The sequence below is a fragment of the Coloeus monedula genome, assembly GCF_965178545.1.
Source record: "Coloeus monedula genome assembly, chromosome: 3".
Classification (NCBI taxonomy): Eukaryota; Metazoa; Chordata; class Aves; order Passeriformes; family Corvidae; genus Coloeus; species Coloeus monedula.
The window spans coordinates 58,230,086-58,249,606 of record NC_138783.1 but is presented as its reverse complement, the minus strand read 5'-3'; the positions used below and the strand labels follow the sequence as shown (position 1 = coordinate 58,249,606).

The window sequence follows — 19,521 nt, the reverse complement described above, 5'->3', positions numbered from 1 at the left end:
TCTGGCAGTAACGAAATATGACAGAGCCTTCCCCAATGAGTATTTAACAGGTATTTTAGCTGCTCAGACACCTTACATTTAAAACATGCAAGAGACAGCACAAGAGCAGCACTCCGCAGCTATGGCATGTATAAACATCAGGTTTAGCTGACTATAGGACAAGTGCTAGAATCTTCCTTCTAAGAACAAGGAAAGCACTCCACTGGAGTACACCCTGGCTGATGTATCTGGGGCCGTGACTCCTTGTGCCTGAGTATTCCCTGCATGTCCCCTGCCACCCGCTCTTCTCCTCGGGTCATCCTCTGGAATTAACTGGCCCAGCTGCCCCCATGGCCGTGTCCGTTGCTCACCAATGTACGGAGAAGGGCAATAATTACAGACAGCTGCCAGCACAATGCCATGGGGATGGGGAAGGAAGGGGATCCCGGGGGTGGCCGAGCAGCAGTGCAGTTGCATGCGAGGCCACAGGCTCACAGCAAGCGAGCTGCTGCCTCCTCGTCCTGCTGGCTGCTGCGTGCCCTCGTGCTGCTGGCAGTCATGGAGCTGGGTAAGGCTGACCCAGTCCTGTGTTCCCGCGACAGTCCCTCCTTGCAGCCGGCTCTGACGCCCGCTGTATCCTCCCTCCGCAGCAGCCCGGCGCGCACCTGGTGCTGGGGTAAGCGCAGCGCGATCACCCCGAAGGCGCCGCGATCCCGGTGGCGGGCGGAGGGCGACGGGCGACGCTTCCCGCTGGCGGCGGCGTTGCTGGCGGGACGGCGGCCGCGGGGACACCCGGCCCGGCGCACCTGCACCGCCCCGGCCCGCCCCGGCCCGGCCCCCGGCCCCGCCGCGCTATAAGAGGGGCGGCGGCGGGCCGGGCTCTCACGCTGGCGGCGGGAAGCGGCAGCGGCGTTGGGCATCTCCGCCCGCCTCCGCCATGAAGTCTCCTCCAGCCCAGCGCCCTGCGGGGCAAGGTGGGAGCGGCGGGCTGAGGGGGCAGGCGGGACCCCTTCCCTTTCCTTCCCTTTCCCTCCCTTCCTTTCCCTCCGCCGGGGTGGGGGCGCGGGGGGCGGGCGGGGTGAGGGTCGGGTCGGGCGGGTCCGGCCCGGTCCTGACACCGCTGCCGCCGCCCGGCAGCGCCGGGGGAGGACGGCGGCGGGGGCCTGGCGGAGGCGCTGGGCGAGTTCGACGCGGTGCTGGCGGAGTTCTCCTGCCCCGCCGGCCGGCGCCGCTTCTTCTACGGCGAGCACCTGGAGCGCATGAAGCGGAGGAGCAGCGCCAGCGTCAGCGACGGCAGCGGCCTCAGCGACTCCGAGAGTGAGTGTCTGTCGGTCCGGCCGTGCCGGCCCCGGGGCGGCCGGGAAGCGACGCTCCAGAGCGGGTGTTAAACCAGCACGTAGCCCTCTTTGAGAGGCAGGGACCCGGGAGCGGGAACGCGTCTGTTTCTGGAAAAGCAGTGCTTTTTCGTTTACGTTCGGGGTTAGAAGTCGCAGAGATGCGGAGTCTGGCCCCGCTGGTTTTACTCACTGGTACTCTCTTGAACAGGGGAGTTCTGGTGTTTTAGGGGAGCCGAAAAAGCTCTCTTTGGGGGAAGGTCGGGCTGTCAGCCGGCTGCGGGACACCGGGACGTCCCGGCATCTGCCGTAAAAGATCTCTTTTGGGTTCACAGGGGCCATCCGCTGTGTCTCGGTAACCAGAATTATATGTATAGAGAGAGTGAGCCAAAATATGCTTTCCACAACTGGTGGAAACTCGTCTACATTACCCGTTATAAGAATGGTTAGATATCCATCCCTCCATCTGGATGGAGGACAGTGTTATCACTGTTTCCGAGGTGCTAATTTTAAGCTACCTTGTGCCCAAGTACACTAGAAGTATATGAATGGTGTGTGCAGAACATGGAACAGGAAGGGTGGAAAGCTGCTTGGAGCAAGAAAACATAGAATTGGAACTAATTTTTTTTCTAGATAACTTGGGAAAAAATTCAACCCCTCCTACTGGCTTTACTAATCAGGGAGAGAAAACATCTTTCCTCTTCCATACAGTGAGGCTGGAAACTGCCGTTCTCTTTGGGAGCAGTAGGTTACTTTCTCAGAAGTAAGTTCTGCTAAAAGCAAACTATAACCAGTTTTGTTGGTTTGGGTTTTTGGTTTGGTTTTGTTGTGTTGGTTGCATGTTGGGTTTTTTTGGTTAATTTCCTAACTATATGGGAAGCTTAGTGAAAATCACCTGTTTTGCAGCCATTTGTAATAAGACTACTTCTCTAATTTCTGTTCTGCCTCTTTATCAGTTCAGGGACTCAAGGGTGCAGTTCTGTTGACTTAGTGCTAAAACACTAATACTATCTCCTTAGTACTTGAGCTGTGAGAGCATAGCTTCCTCAGATTATCAGAGCCCTTTATTTCATCATCATGGATATGCTTCATTTGGTTGACAAGTATTGTTTTACCTGCCCTGAACTTGGATACCTTGGCTAGCACTGCCTTTGGGTTTTTTTCTGTAGTCAGTGGAAGTACATGGATCAAGATGCTATTTTTCTGTTTCATAATGTAGAGTGTAGTACTTCTTTTAAGTATCTCTCCATCTCCAAGGAAGATTTAGAAATGTGTGACACTTGTGTTTCGGATGGACACTTCGTCTGGACGCTTGTCTTTCAGATGGCTGAGGGTGTGTGAGGTGAAATCTGCCTTTACCGAGTCAAGCTGGCAGCCCTAGTGTTACTATTTCTTGTGCAGTCTTCATTGTTGTGATATGTTAACCTCTCACTCATTGTGAGACACTTATTGTGTCTCACAATTGAGACACTTGTAATGATACAGTGAAATAATCTACTGGTGAGAAAATGAACAAAACCCCAACCCAGTATTAAGAACTTATTCTTCTTGTATGGAGAAATGCTAAGTAACTACAGATAGCTATCTGCTGTGGTTCAAAAAACTTAAATCTTGAAAACTGCTTAAAATTGCTGTTAGAATTGACAAGATGGATCTTGGGAGGAAGATACAGTGTTCTCTGGCAGGGCAGAAGGCCTGGTGAGAAAACAGCATGCTTATGTAAACAGGCAGATCACATCTTCAGGAAGATCTGGAAAATAAAAATCTGTGTGGCAAATCCACACTGATTTAGGTTGAAGACAGTAGTGGGTTAGTAGGATAGACAGGGTTTGAAGGCTCCATACAAAGTCCTCAAAGATCTTGTATAAGAAACTTGTCAAGTTTTCATATCCCATCCCATGCCTGAGTTCCTCCCTTGGTGATGCATCATGTGAAAGGTGGCTCTGGAGAAATCAGAATCACTGTCTCCTGGGCACTGGCATATATGGGACCAGGAGGGTGCACCAGAGTCTATGAGGATATGTGTAAGGGAAGGGAAACAAAACCAGCCAGCTCTGCTCATGGCTCAGGTAAGGCCTGGTAAAACACTTCTTCTTAAAGGAGTCATTCAGTGCAGTCAACTTTTTATTTTGAAGTTAGAGTAGGAGAGGAATTGTGGATTTATGAAGAGCTCCTTTTATAAAACAGGCTCTAGTGTCTGATGTAATCCAGCTACACTCCCTACATCTATTTTAAGAATAAATGCAGGGAGTTGCCTACTTACCCAGGTTCTTTCTGTTCAAACTCAAGTATTTGTTTTCCCCCAGGTTTATTTTCCCTTTGATTTCTGTAATATTAGTGTTAGCCAGTGTAGTGCTGAATTCATGACCTTGCTCTTCTGTGATAAAGCTTAGGTTAAAATACCACTGCAGAATCAAGGAGTAACTGGGCTGAAAGAGCAAGTTCTGATAACGTGAATCTGTAAAAACTCTGCAGAGAGTTTGAAGGATCATCTTGTTCATGAAGACTCTTTACATCTTTGCAAAATCTTGTTATCCAGTGCCAAGGCTGTTGCAAATACACTTTATCATGTGTGTAACAGAACAGTGCAGACTATTGTGTTTTAGTGCTATCTGTTGGTTGTTGTTTAATCTAGTCCTCCTAACTGATGTGGTGTGGCTGAAGGTTAGGCATATGTATCTTTTGGCCACTCCTGCCATGATATCTTTCCAGTCAGATGGAACTGTAAGAGGAGGAAACATTTTAAACTGTTGCAACTGTTTGTTTCAGTGCCCTGAATCAGCCTTAAATTCAGTTTCATGAGAAGCTACTAACAAATGTCAAGTGATCATACTTGAAAAATCCTGTTTAGTAGGGTAAGGAAAGCCTTTTCCTCCCCTGGGGTTTCTGCCATGAGGGTGAGCCCATTTAATTTAACAGAAAAATTTACAAAAGATCTTTGTCAATGCTGTTAATCCTGAAAATATTCTTTTATCTTAAAATTTCACCCTAGCTCCAAAAATACTACTTTAAATTCTTGTATTACATATTTCTGGCTCTTGAGAAACAGTAGGATTTTGAAGACACTACTGTAGAAAATGACTACGCTAGTACTTTGTTCTCCCACATCTTGTCCTGTCATTTGATTAAGTGATCTTTGGACGAGGTCTGGCTTGGCTGTGGTTAAGCACTGAACATAGCACAATGGACTCTAGACCTTGCAGTAGCAGAGAGGCTCGTGTGTGCAGATGTGTGTGATGATCTCGGCCCACAAGTATTACATTAACCACCACAGCTGATTGGGTCAGTGCTGGAAATCATGATGCAGCTGCTGAGTTACTCCAACATTCTGCTGGACTGTGAGTGAGTACCACTTTATGTTTCAACCTGATGTATTCAAACAAATCGATGCCTAGCAGCTTTGTTTTTTAGGTTATTAATTGTGCTGGAACTTCAAAGTTGAGGAATACTTTATAAATCTCTGCTATTCACAGCATATGCTGGCTGTGATAAAATAGGATTTGTGCTAGAGAGTGCTGTGCTGGCAGAAGCCACTAATGTAGATGCAGCTGTATTAATGAACTTACAGATAGCATTGTCTTCTGGTGTTGGAATAAGCTTGCAAAGAAGAGCGCAGGCTTGCCTGTGTCAATTGCATGCCCAGTCAGTGCATTGTGCTAGTATGGTATATGGCAGTGTCAGGACAGTCTTCCAAGTTTAGGCTTAGGATAATGAATGGGAAGTTGGACTTTATGAGAGGCTGAGAAGGGAAGTGCTTTGGTGTTTCTCGGGCCAAAGTTACAATAACACTGAAAAACTACATCATAATCTGTTGTTGTTCTCTCAGAAATGTTTGATGCTTGTAGCTCCATGTTTTCTTGTTCTCCATGTTCGGCTTCCAGCGTCTCCCTTAAAAAGCATTCTCTCTCTCTTAAAAGCGTTGCAAAATAAATGCATCAATTCAATTCTTGTGCTCTTACAGCCTGCAGTGTTCCTTTGTAGTTATTTTTTAGGGGTAAATGATTTCTGAGCAATGCCTCATGGCTTTTGAAAACAACAAAGAAATCCTGCGGGCATCTAGAACTCTAAATTTTATGATTTTAAAATCAAGTAGGTGCAGGGGTTGAGCAGGATCTGTTAACATCAGTCCTTGGTGTAGTGCCAGCACTTGTGGTTACACGGATGTGGCTGTGGATGTCCCCATGTGCTTGTGCTAATGCCTAGGCTATCCAGAGGTGAAGCACCAGCCACTGTTAGTACTGCAGCACTCACCCTGAAAAACCTGTTCACATTGTCAGTCCTGTAATGTGTGACTGTTATGAAAGTAAAGGCAACAGAAATGACTGAAGACATAAAATAGTTTCCAAATGCTTAAATAGACTGGGACTGTCAGGCTAAAAAAGAGGTGTTTTGGGTGGGGACAAGACAATCTTCCAGAAAATCCTAAGTGACATTACAAAAGTGACTGCTACCTCACCAGTATGAGGAAATAAAATTAAATTTGCATTTTTCGAAGAAATGGTGTTACTTCTTTCATGAACAATTAAAGATGCTGCCTTAAAGTATTACAGATATTTGAACTTCACATACTCAAAAATAACTTGATAAAATCCCAGCAGGAAGGATGGAGGACTGCTTGGGCAGATGCCACTGCTGTCTCAGGAAAGAGACTGGTATGTGCATTGTGAGAGCTTGGTAGAGCTTCTTTTGAAACTCTGTGTGTGGCTGCACCACTCTAAAGCTCTTCTACAGGCATCTGCCATGAGTTGTTGTGAGAGACAGGATGTGAAGTAGATGAGCCTTTGGTCTCTGCAGCAAATGCCAGTCTTGTAACTTGAAAAGGAGGTAGATTGTGTCTGTGAACTTCCAATGGCCTGTCTCAAACAAGAGGGCAATGCAATATTTATAATGAGAAAAAATTGAGACTCTCCTGGAGAAATGCCCTTTTATTAAATGATCTGAGAAATAAAGTTTTATTCTGTTCCTGATACGTCCAAGGGGAAGAAAAATTGGAAGTTTCAGGTGCATAGCCTTCTCTTACAGGTATTTCAGTGTGCTGTGAAATGCACTTTTTGGTAAGATTTCCCATTCTTTACACTCCAGCATACCCATTGCTCTTGCTTATAAGAAAGGAAGATTAGTAAATGGAAGGTTGGAGCTGGAAACTGCCTCATGGATTGTAACCATGGGGGGGAGTGGAAAGGTAGGCTTTGTGTATGATGAGAAAACATGCTTGGATTTCAGGCTTCCTAGATCATTTTTGTGCAGCTGTGTGATTTGAAATCCTTTAAATAATGATGCTTAGATGTGTCAGTATAGAAAAGGTGTCAGTTTTTGGTCAGTATTGGAACAGATGTTTGTTAGCTAGGCAAAATCCCCCCAAAAATAAACAATGCAGCCAAGTGTAACTGTGATGATGATAAAAATAAACACTGTCTTTGGGGGCTGAAACATATGTATTGTGAAACAAGCTTTTTGTGCCATGAATATTTCTCACTTCTACTGGTGACATTACAATTTCCAGGGGTTTTTTTCTGATTTTTTTAACAAGTCTGCTGTGTTCTGTTAGGAATTAGCTGTGCAGTCTGCTCATTAAGTGTTGAGTTACTGTTTTATAATAAATTCATGGTTTGTAGACACTTCAGTGGACTTGTGAAGCTTCTCTCTGACAGCTTTAGGGATGTGCTTTAATTTTTTTCTCCTAAAACTTTCCCCACTGAAAACTGCAGTAAAACTTTTACCAACTCCAGTGCTCTTCAAAATTGTGTCTTGAGTCATGGTACTAGAAAGAGCATGATATTAAAGAAGCTAGACAGCTGAACTTTTCCATTGTCTGTTTTAAAAGGAAAAGTTTGAGGTTTTTCTCCTTCAGTCAAGTACTGCCGAGAACCTTTCAAGTTCTCATTTTGTGGGGACATTTCTATATTTACATGGTACTGCTATGGTTTATTTTGTGGTTTAACCATATACTGGAACAGCAAAGTTATACTAACTACAGATTACTTTGCCAAAGTAAAATACACCCATATTTATTCCTACTCCCTAATTTTGCAGTGTAGCTTGACTGATGTAAATCAACTCACTAACAAAAGTATCAGATTTTAAGGCTCTTTTTCTTTTTTAAGAGGCAATTTGAGTTTTGTTGTTTTTTTAAACAGCTGAAGTGGCATAGTTTATATATAAGCATGGGGACTAGAGTCAATGCGCAAAGTGAAAAATAAGTAATGAATTATAAACTTGCTGTGGGAGAGAAGGAGCTGGAGGAGGAAGGACAGCATCAGTGGGATCCCTGGCATCAGCCCCTGGTTATTGGGTTGCAGAGGATGTTGTATTTGTCTGGCAGTGGAACTCTTCCAAAGGCCATTATTGGAGGTGAATGAGCAAATCTTGGCTGTGGCAGCTGGTAGAGAGCAAAGACTGAAGTGTTCTTTTCCCAGAGCTTCCTGCCCTACAGCCACGCTTTGCCAAAGAGGGTGTTTTTCTGTGGTAGATGTCATAAATATTTTTTAACAGTACATTGTTTTCAGCAGTTATGGTGACCTTGCTGGTGGAGTCAATGCATTCCTCCTTACATCACTAGAATTTCTGATGCTTGGTGGCATGAATAAGCCACAGTTAGTAACTTAAGTACATTTTTGCTTTGAGAAAGATAAATGTTGATATTTTCCTGAAACTATTACAACCCATCGGAAGATAACACTTGTGTTAAAACATTTTACCTTTTGAAACTGGAAGAAAAACATTCAGAGATTTAAAACAACAGTTTTGTCATATTTTATCTTTGCCCAGTTGTAAATATTTCCCAGCATATTGTTTGTGGAAGCAAGTGGTGTCAATACATTGCAAAGTAAGCAGTTAGTGCTTTCAAGTGCTTATAGAAGGATAATGAAGAGAAAAAACCCAAAAAGAATCAAAGGTGTCTGCTAGCTTGGATGTTCACATGGATATATAGAAAGAATTACGTGAATAGTTTGTGGCCAGTTTTAATGGTTTAATAAATCTTTTGCAATTTGAGTTGTTCTGACAAGCACAAAAAGAATGTTTTAATCTATCTGTAAATAAGAGTAACTGGAGCTTTGGATTTTGTGTATGACAAGGATTGGTTGGCAATATAAATTCCCAGCCTTGCTACATTTGCTGTTTGAATGCTAGTAGCATAGATTTCACATTATAAGCGTACTCAGTTATACCCATAGTTCTCTGTATTTTTTATTAATTCAATGAGCTGTAAAAGCTAAAATATGAATTAATTTGGAAATTCTTGTTCTCATCTTTCAAATAAATTGCCTGGAAAATGTTTTATCTTGGTGTGTTCTGTCAGTGTTTCAGTGAATTACAGTCTTGGCTATGTTTGCGTGAGCTATTACAAATTACTTGGCCTTTTGGTGATGGCAGGGGATTTGTCCTGAACAGCTAGAATTTTCCATCCTGTGTTTCTTAGTCACAAGGGTTTGCATCTTGGCTGAAAGAAATGTGGTATTAGTAGGCAATTGTTCTGTAAGCTGATTTCAGGAGGAAATTTGCCATGCCTTTAATGGAGAGGAAGTATCAGTTAATGTACAGGGCTCATGTGGTATAATACAGCACTGCTGACATATCATTGCAGAGCACTATCAGATTTCCTTCACCCTCAGGTTCTTTTTTTTTTTCTTCTGTTTTTAGGAGCTACTTTTAAAATGTCTTATCTTTTTCCCCCATTTTTCTATCTAAAATTATCTCAGTGCTGCATTGTACTCATGAAGTCTTTCTTGTATTTGAAGTTTCAAGTAGCTTGGTTTTGATCTGCTGAAGTTTTGAGAGAATAGCACTTCTTAAGAGTGAAGATAAGGAAATGGCAATTAGGGGATAGCTTGAAGAAGCATACCCATCTCTATAAACAAGAAATACCACGTGGTGGCTGACCAGGTGGCAGCCCCAGGTCACAGATGGCAGTCACGTCATCACTCATGTTTGCAAGGCGCTGTGGGGAGCGTGTGTTTGCCAGACCAGGATCTGAGCTGATGGCAGAGCAAACTGAAAGACACAGCACAGTGGTGGGCCAAAATGCATGGGAAAGAGGAAAGTACTCCAGGTTGAAGCTTTTGCCCCGAGCCTTTTCAGTGTGTATTGTAACAGACGTAAGCTTGGAAGGCAGCATGGAACAAACAAATCAGCTTTTATGGCTGAGGAAAGATCTGAGAGGCTTTGCAGGTGCAGTCGTCTCGTCTGACTTGTCACTGTACCTGTATGTTCCTGTGGAAGGTGCTTTTGCACTGGAAAGGACAGCAGGCTAGAGGAGGTGGGAGTGGAGACGCACCCTTCTTCCCAAAGGCGGCTGAACTTGAGGAAAAGGAGTAGTCTGCAAGAGGGTGGTCTCAGTGTCTGCTGTCTGGAGACATCCTGGCAACATTCAGGGGAGGTGTAGATGTGCAGATCTTGGCAGGGCAAGCTGTGTTCCTGTCCCCTTCTGCCAATTCATCAAGACACGCTTAACTTAAGTAAGGTAGTCCTCTCCTGGCACAGCAAATGGGACAGACGTCCGAGGATGTGGGACAGTTCTCTCTTGGATGGACTTGGTGCTGCAGCGTAGCCGCCTCCCAGGCTGCGGCTCCGGGGACAAATGCTGTGTGTGCTGCCAGGAGCAGAATTGCTGGCCTCGATGGCAAGCAGTGGTAGTCACCACCCAATACAATAAGACATACTCTGATGTCCTGGGCAAGGTGCCAAGTAAATGAAGACCATGTTTGTATCACAATGGTTTCTTTTTGTAGAACTACAGTTTTCAGGTCACTGGCTTGAAACTGCAGGACCAGCAGTTTTAGTGTCTCTAGCCCAATGACAGTGCCTCCTTCCAGTGGAGCCAGGACTAATACTTGGGGTGCCCTGTACATTTTGCAACTTGTTACATGAAGAAAGACAAGGTAAAGATACTTTTTGATACTTTTGGAGCTTAAGGCCTCCTCTAAACTGCCAGAACATCCAAAAGATATTGGAACCTTTTCTGTTCCTTTCCAGGGCATATAAGGCTTTCTTTAAAAGACCACCTAAAATAAGACTGCAGGATATCTTGTATCATGAACTCCAGAGAGTCAGAGAATAAAAGAGAATTGAAAATGCTATACCTAAAGCAGCAGAGTAATGTATGGAGAAAGAGGTGCATTGCTTTGGGTATACATGTATTCTTTATTCTGGGGGGCTGTCCTTGTCCTGGAGCTCTCTATTCAGGTTGGTTTGTTTTTTGTTTTTTGTTTTTTTGTAGCTTTTGAAAAATTTAGGTGACAGAATTTCCCAGAATATTGTGAATTAGGCAGGTCCTACTAGGTCTAATTTAGCTGATGTGGGATAATTGTCATTTCTGTATAATTTTTCAAATGGCGCTGACTTCAGGGAAAGCTAACCCTTTCCTTACTGGGATGAGGATTGAGCCTTGGGCTGCTTTCTTTTTAACAGTAGGAGTGGGAGCAACAATATAGGGTTTATTTATTTATTTCTCTGGTTTTGAAGACTGTAAATCTGAGTTCTACAGACTTTGAAGTCCATATAGGAAAGGCTGCATTTTGGGTTTCAATTATATTGCAAACTTGCAGAAGGTGTTAAGTTTACTTTATAATGTTGCTTTTTTACAGGTGCAGATTCACTCTACAGAAACAGTTTCAGTCTCAGTGATGAAAAGCTCAACTCTTTGACTGCATCTACTCCAAGCTTGCCATCCCCTTCAGTAACTCCTTGTAAAGGTATCTTAATTTTAACTGTTGACATTTCTTCCTAATCCTCAACTATATGGGCTTCTTCCTGGGTGCCGAGATTCACATGCTTGCATGGACTTTTTTGTATTTTTGTTTGGGTTGGTTGGGTTGTTTTGTTTGGTTGGGTTTTCTGTTTGTTTGTTTTGTGGGTTTTTTTGTTTGGTTGTTTTTTTTGTTTTGTGGGGGTTTTTTTGGTTGGTTGGTTTTGGTTTTTTTTTCAATGATAACAAAACTAAGGATTACTATTGAGCACATTACAGGTTCAAGTATTACTGTCTTGATTATAAATGGCAATAGCATGCCATATCTGCACTTTGCAGGTGGCCTGGCAACTCTTGGTTTTGAAACACTGAGCTAAAAAAATTAGTTTTCTGGCTGATAAGGATTAATTATTAACTCATGTTACTTCTTTACTGAAGAAACTAAGTGGCTTAAGTTCTCTACAAAAATACTTAGCCTGAATGCAGGGGCAGAGGGACTCCTCTGAAGCCATGTGCTGCCATTTAAGTTAACACAATTGCTCAGATCCATACAGACCTTGCACTGCTGATACAAGCCATATATTAGTAATTCCTTCCTCCTTTGAAGCTATGCTGTTCCAAAGTGGCTTCTGTCTTGCAGCTGATCTGACTTCCCAGGATAGTGCTTCATTCAGGTTAACTTGGATTAACTCTGGAGCAGACATATCAATAAGTGAACACTCATACATATGTACTATGTGGTGCTTTTGTTACAGCTACTCTCCTCAGGTGCATGCTCAATAGCCTTTCATGCTTTCATATCTTTTTCACAGTGACCAGTCACAAAAACCCAAGTTAAACGCTTTCTTTTCAATTTAGTCTGATATTAGGGAGAAATAATGAGTAATAGTTTCTATGAAGTAGCAAAAAAGAGTTCAGTTAAACTGACAGGAAATATTTGGCAAAGAATTACACTAAAGGACAAGATGCTCTTCCTGATGAGAAGACAGAGTTGGAGCAGGCTTGGAAGAGATCACAGAAGTGAGATACGGAAGCCACTTCCAATAAAACTAGACTGAATGGAAACAGTGATGTTGTCAGAAGTGGGAACCTAGGTGGATGTTTTGTTCCAAATTTATAGTGTATGGCTCAAGGTCAAAGGATCTGGCAGCACAGCAAACCAGTGATACTGATATGATTTTATGGGGCTAAGATTTTAGTAGGTCTGGGAGCTCATTGGGTGGGATTGATTAGGGCCGTGCATGCAGTATCTGAATAGATGAAACAAGAAAGATGGCCACAGTAGCAAGGACACAGAGTAGTTGACATGTAACTTTTATTCTTCACTTCAACCACTCCTTTTTAAGGAGACTAAATAAAATATTGCTTTGTGTTGCTTCTGTCAAATGGAAAATTATAAAAGCTGGAGTTTCAGTTCAGTCTCCTGTGTTCTCTAAGTGCTTTTGGACATTGCAGCAACCCTATTGAACTTTGCTGACCATAAGCCACAGCATGTTTGGTACCACTGAAAATTATTTGGAGGGTCGTGTGCTTCTTCTAGCCAGAGAAACATGCCATCTCTAAGCAGTATTGACCCTTATTTTACAGCAAAGCTTGGAGACACAAAAGAACTGGAGGACTTCATTGCTGATCTTGACAAAATATTAGCAAGTAAGTAGATTTTTATTAGTAGCTTGTGTCTCACTTGGTACTTGTTATAAAGAGTGTTGGAAACCAAAGTATGGGGAGAGAGGGAAGGAAAAGATAGAAAAAGTTTATGTAATGTGGCTTCCTTTTAGTTTATTAGTCCTGTGGATCATTATATGGATAAGAAGGTAAACCAGACTAAATTCTGATCTTTGCCTGAATGTTCAAGGCATGCAGTTTAGCCTGTGTGACAAAGGCTGAACTCAATTAACCCCTGTCCCCACCTCTGACTCAGCTGCAATTCACCTCTCTTTGACAGTGGATTGATAAATAAACATCAGCTTTTTAAATGCTCAATACTCAGCTTAAAAGCTGGTGATTTATTTCTTCATTATAAAGCTAAGTAACTGGAGGAGTATCCACAGGTGAAGAAAATCTTTTTGTTCTAGACTCTGCTTTATGAAAGAATTAAGGAGCAGATATCTGTATCTGTTGACTTAAACTAGAAGTCAAAATCCTGTTTGTGCTTGTCTTTACCAGGAGTGGAATTTAGATCACTTTTTCTGCCACTATCTAGAAATTGTATCTTTCAGCTACAGTAATGAATTCTTCATTATGATTTTTAAAGAAAAACAACAAAGCCAAAAAACTGGCCACCTATTGTCAAGCATGCACTCTGCCTATTCCTTCTGCTTCTTCTTCTATTGTGGACATAATACAATTTCTTTTGTGTTTCAGGTTGGGGGTTTTTTTTGTGTGGAACTAGGCTATAGAGCCCAAACCACCAAGTTGTAGGACTAGACCTAAATAGCAGCATAAACAAAGCCTTCTCAAACTATGAACTAAGAGTTTTGTGTATTCATTAGGTATTTTCCCTTCCCTGTATTTCTTGAAGATGTAGACTTAATTCAAGACAGCTGCCCTTACAAATGTCCTGCTTCCCTGCTGTCTTACTTGTATCTTAATCCTGGTTTCACTTCTCATACTTAAAATACATTCTCTAGTTTCCTGTCTTGTGTCATGGATGTAAGCTTGAGCTAACTCCATCTTTACCAATGAAATTTAATTCCCTCCTCTGAAAAAAATCCAAGTTTTGGAAGGTTTGTGTAGGACAATGAAAGCCCAAACTGCCAAATATTTCCATTGCTGTATCTTGCACAGCCCTGTCACAGCTAACTCTAAGGGGCTGCCTATAATATATAGGTTTCATTTTTCTCTTGCAAGGTACATCAAAGATGAAGGCAGGAACTACCACCTGCGCTTGTGGCTTTGCACTTTTTTTTGGTGTGATGATTTTTTTTTTTTATCCCAACTAGACAAATCTCCAGCGATCTCTGCAGTCTCATTTGTACAGTGTCACTGTACAGTGAGGAGGAAGTCCAACTTCCATCTGGTATTTATCATCATATTTTTGAGGAGTTGTATTTATATGCTTGATGTTACACAGAACTTTGTACAGATACCTTTTCAAGCCTGGTGCACTTGTTAGAACAGTTCTTGCCTTGTCTTTTTGGCACACTAGCATTTCAGCGTTCACGTTAATTTAAAAAAAAAAGAAGATGTAATTTGGCTTGTCAGGCAGTCTAGGAAACTGGGTGTAGGCAAGTGTCTGAGACATCAACAACATGCAATCTTATTTAATAGAGAGCTTAATGATCTTTCTTCTGTATTTTCAGGTATGTGAAAGGAGTTTTCAGCATTGTGCTTGCACGTGAATGTCCTCTGAAGGATAAGCGACATCCATCAGTGAGAACTGCTGCCCTAGTCTGATAACTTCATTCCTTGAGATGCCCTCTGAACATAACCTTTGTGAACTCCTACAAGTATTTAACTGGCAACATTGGTTTTGGGGTTTTTTTTTGTTTTTTTTTTTTTTACTTTGCAGCAGGTGGAAGAAGATAACTTAAATGTTAGAGCTGTATTTTGCTTTAAAATATAGCTTGAATTTTAATTTAAAATTGCTTTTATGCAAATATATTTGTAATTTTATATAGTTGAAAACTTTAATGCTTTTTTCCATTATAATATATTTTTGTATGCAAATAAATTCTGAACTGGAATCCAGATGTCTGGAAGCTTCCTATGAACATGCAAACTCTGAAACATAAGTACAAATTAAACTCTTATTGAAAACAACATGCTTTAAAATATCTCGATAATGGTGTATTTGCTGCTAGGCAAAGTCTGTTATGCTAGTTTAATGTGATTGCTTACATAAGAGAACTTTGTACTATGTAAAATTAATACAATCAGGAAAACAATAAATTTGGTCAAACTGTTACTTCAGATTTGTGTTAATACAAATGAAACAACTGACTTAGTAGAGTTTTGAACAATAACACCTATTTTAAACCCTGTGTAAAAGCTGGGTTTACTCTCAGACCATTTGACATGAAGCACTCACTAGTTGGGAGGTCAGACATTTGGGCCCTTCAGTTTAAAGGTGTGCAGGACCTGTACCACTGAGAAAATACTCATGTCTGGATGTTTCTAATACCAGGCCCTTGGGTCTGGAACAGTAAACCACTCTGAAAAGACTTCCTGGACATCAGTGTGGTGCTGAAAGAGGGAAGGTGAACCTGTATTTTTACAAGGAACCTGATTCTTTCCGTATGCATTAGGCACTGGGAATGTCATTATGTGAGCTCTCCTCCAGCTGCTGCAGGCATTACACCTGGCTCTGCTGTCTGAGCTGTGCTCTCCAGTCTGTTCAGACCAAGTGAGCTGGGGCTGGGCTAGTTTGAACTCCTGCTTAATTTTGGCCAAAGCTGTCTCGTGAGCAGTTGCTGGAGTGGTTCAGTTATTGTACCCATTTGATCTGTTGTCTTTGAGTGTGTCTGGAGGGTGTGTGTATCTGTGACACAGCTACCTGCTTAGGGGACCTAAAAGACAGATTTGGACCTGCCTTCTGCAGCTTGGAGAAAATCTGCTGTGTATTTCCTAATAGGAGCACCATAAGGATGGTGGAGAGCCATCTCTCTGGCTTTTAGATTTCCTAAAAATTGACCAAAACATTTGGCTCTTATTAAGCACCATATGATTCTTTTTTTCCAGGTTTATTCATTGGTAAGAAGAAGAAATTCGGAACTGGGTACATTTTTATCAGCCTGAAAAAAACAATTGAGGTTGTTGTGTGGGTTTTTTCCTTCTTTCAGGCAGAAGGGCAACATGAAGTGGAGCAGTATGTGGTGCAGTGTGTTCCTGAAGAGGAAACATTCCTTTCAGCATTTCCTCCTGCAGATTCTGTTGGTAAATTGTCCTGTAGAATAGAAAGGGAGTAAAATGATTTAGGAGGGTAAGGTTTCATGCTTGCAGGAGGTTAACTTTCAGATCTGTGAAGAAAGTTATAATTCAGGTTTGAGACAGTGATGTGCTTCTCCTTGCTCCAGGATCTTCCTAGAGGCTCCCGCTTCACAGGAACCCTGTTATTAGCAGTGTAAAATTCACTGCTACTATACTGTAAATGTACAGGAACAATTATTCCTTTTTGTTGCCTCTGTGGAACTTGAGAAGGGAGTCTGCCCCTCCTCCCCAGTCCCAGATGTGAAGGGATGTATTGCTGTGCAAAGTCAGCAAGGGGGATTCCTTTGGCTGCTGAAGGACTTCTGTTAAATGTAGAGACACCGTGCCTTTCAGCAGGAGCTGAGGGAAGGGGAACCAGGACAAGAGAGACAAGCGTGTGCTTCCCTTTTAAGAAGCATCCTTAGCATAAGGCTTGTTTTTAAACCTGCTGGAATAGCAGCAGCAGTTTTGGCTGTTTTTCTATATTTTAATGTTAGTTGATAGTGTGAACAAGGGGGTGGCCACTTCAAGTGATTATAAGGTGGCAGGAGATGAACAGCTCTTTGTTCCTCTGTTCCTCAGGTTGGATTGTTTGAGGTGTGAGTTTTCCACTTTATTTCTGCATGTTCAGTTGTTGCTTGATCCTGTGAATACTCTGTGGCTATAATCAGTATTTAAAGTCAGATCCCTCCCTTTATAGAGTGAAATCACCACATTAGTGCAGTACTTTGGAATGGCAATACTTTGTCCTTACAGACACCCAGTTTTGAAGATTTTTCCAGTATAAGCAAAGCTTTTAGTGAGGCGTGTCCCTCACTTTGTCTAACATCAGATGTGATGGAGTGGGGATTAAGTCACCATCTGTTTGGGTTTTTTAATCTTGTTTATGCATGAACAGGTGGAGACTTCTTGCTTATACAGCAGATCTGGAGATGATCAGCTGCAAAATCTGGGAGTATCTTCTGTGGAGCTGTTTATCTGAATTCCTGCCAGTTTATGTTCAATGTTGAATGTGTCAGAAGGAAGGCACTAATGTAGATGTCATTTCACTGGAGGATGCTTTATGACTTAAGTTCATCTTCTGATTACATTTGGCACTAAAAAATGCATTGCTGGAAAAAGTTCTGTCATACCTTATCCCTAAGGAACATTGCAGGAAACTGCACTGTCCTTATGGACCTGGCTGACTTTTTAATCCTTGTTTTGACCTCCCTCTGGTGCTGCCATGCTGAATTTGAATTCAGAAGAGCCTCAGCATTGTTGTGCCAACACCATGCCTCCGGAAATAGAAACGAGCAGCTTAGACTAAGCACATGTATTGCCACAGCTTAACCTGTGTAAGGTGAGGTGAAACAATTACTTGCACATGTGTTCTTTACCTCCTACAAATTCAAGGTTAAACAGATTTGTTTAAACCTCCATCACTGAGGCTTGAGCTAATGTATCTTATCTTGGGTTTGCTGTTGACTCTGAGTGTCCTTGGTGTGCTGCCCAGGCTCAGCTGACACCCGGTAACACATTATGTGGGTAACCTTAATAAGGGAGAGAGACAAGACAGAGGAGGGATTTGTTTTTTATCCTGGGTAAATGTGTATTTGTAGCCACTACTGAAGCACTGATAGGCAGGTGAGTTTTTGGGAGAGAGGAAAACAGTTGCATTGGCAGTGAGGTATCTTGGTTGTACGGAAGGGCTCAACCCCTGCTGGCTCCCATGGCCCTTGTCCTGGTGCCTTCTCCCCTTCTTTGTTGCTGTTATAGGCTTTTTGGTACATGCTGGGCATGGACCTTATTTCCAGCAACATTGCCTAATCTGAAGGGTCAAAGAGGGCAGGAGAATCCATGTTCAGAGCTCCACAGATTCATTTAAGCCTTGGTTTCAGTAGTGGATGCTTGCAAAGAAAACAGAAAGTTTCCGCTTGCTAGGAAATATTTGGAATTCACCAGTGGGAAAGGTCCACCCCACGCGGGTCTCTATAGAGGATCTCTGGATCCCCTGGGTCAGATTGCTCAGGTGTACCCAACTGACCTATGGAGGGGTATTTGCATCATGCTGGAGCCCATCATGGGAGATTTAACTTATCTGAGGGTGCCTAAATCTGAAGGGGCTAGACATGACATCTGTTAGACTGTTGGAGAGAAACTTCCACCATTGCAATGTTTGGAAGCAAAGCCAATATGACTGCAGCAGTTCTTGAACTAAATCCAGCTCTGCATACTGACAGCATGAAATCCATATTCTCCATGGGGTAATCTCCTGTTTTCTATGTTACTTGCTACATTTCTGACTTTATTGCAGCCTGGCTGACAGCTCTAGTTCTCTAAATAACTTCACAATAATGTAAAATGATCCTGGCTGCTATACCTCGTCAGTTTAGATTCTAAACTGTAAATCAGACCTGTGAACCAGATCCTTTCAAGGTTCTTTTCTTTCTGACAGGTTAAAAGAGCTATCAGTTAAATGCTGTAGATAGACCTGTGGGATTAAAATTGGCCAGTCTTTACAAAGGCACTCCGGTGCTTTGGTTGCTTTTGCTCTTTCGCAGCTATGTTTGGAAAGCTAAAATATTTATCAGTTTAGCTTTTAAAAGCTACAGACTGGAGGCCTGTGCCTCCATTCTCCCAAGGCATCAGAGCTCACTGTCTTCTCTGGGAGAACTGAGGATGCTTAAATGTGCTTCAAGCCAGAGGTGAATGTTGCCTTCTCCATAGCTAATGGCTGTACCACTGATTGCCATCGTTTGGTTCTGTTGATAATGTATTTCAGATCATTAGTTTTAATTAAAACTGTTGCCCTTGTCTCAAAAAAGAACCAATTAAAGTATTACAGTACATATGTAGTCTTCACATTTAAAAAAAAATCTTGCTACTGTATCAAATCAGGTCAGGATCAATTTAGCCTGAATTAAACATTTATGTAAACCACTGAGGTTAGGATGTTGCCCTTGGCTCCTTCCATAGCCATTACAGGAAGGAGAGGAAGACTGAATTACCCCCTAATGATGGTCCTTTGCTACAGCAAATATTGTAAACCACAACAGTTAAGCAGATTTTTCACTTGGTCTTCTTAATCCACTGACTAAAGAAAAGTGTAGGTGTCAAAATAAACCTGCCTACAAGTGGCCTTAGTTTATCAGCTGGTGGGGCTGGAAGACCAGAGCCAGAAATACCCAGCTGGGCAGGGTTCCTGTGTTCAGGCTCTGCATCACATGGTGCAAGCACAGCAGCTTGCTTTAGCCCTGGGATTTGGGGCATGGCACTGCTGGGCCAGGTGGGGAGGTGCTGGGACCACAGCTTGGGCACAAATCCACGTGGGATGTCACAGGATGAACCCGTGGGAACTCTGTGCTGTGAAGCAGAGTTGCCAGAACAAGCTGGAGGAGAAGTACACTCCTCATCCTCACCACGGCAGCACACTGCCTGCTGCTTCCCCCTGTGTCAAGGTCACCTCCTTGGGCAGGACCAAGGAAACAATGGAAAGTCTCAGGCTGGTGCTTGGGTGTCATGGTGCTGACCCCCAGGCCTGTGCCCTTTGGCTTTCTGCACCCTCAGAGCACACTCTCCCTTGCCTTTTGCTGCTCTCCACCGGTGCTCCCCGTCCGCCGCCCAGCTCCAGTC

General features: G+C 42.8%; 1 protein-coding gene across 1 annotated transcript; it reads left to right on the top strand.

Moving 5' to 3' along the window:
- The first annotated feature begins 878 nt into the window (after window positions 1-878).
- Window positions 879-14,773, top strand: RGCC (regulator of cell cycle). Its single transcript, XM_082278626.1, has 5 exons — window positions 879-953; window positions 1,117-1,296; window positions 10,898-11,005; window positions 12,586-12,648; window positions 14,301-14,773. Exons 1-5 carry the CDS (start codon window positions 917-919, stop codon window positions 14,306-14,308), a joined length of 396 nt encoding a protein of 131 aa, XP_082134752.1. The 5' UTR covers window positions 879-916; the 3' UTR covers window positions 14,309-14,773.
- Window positions 14,774-19,521: the final 4,748 nt, after the last annotated feature.

Excerpts from the sequence above, each read along its gene's own strand:
- RGCC (XM_082278626.1), top strand. The coding sequence starts at position 917 with ATGAAGTCTCCTCCAGCCCAGCGCCCTGCGGGGCAAG. Across the intron at positions 954-1,116 it reads CCAGCGCCCTGCGGGGCAAG|CGCCGGGGGAGGACGGCGGC; the intron begins GTGGGAGCGGCG and ends GCCGCCCGGCAG. Across the intron at positions 11,006-12,585 it reads TTCAGTAACTCCTTGTAAAG|CAAAGCTTGGAGACACAAAA; the intron begins GTATCTTAATTT and ends CTTATTTTACAG.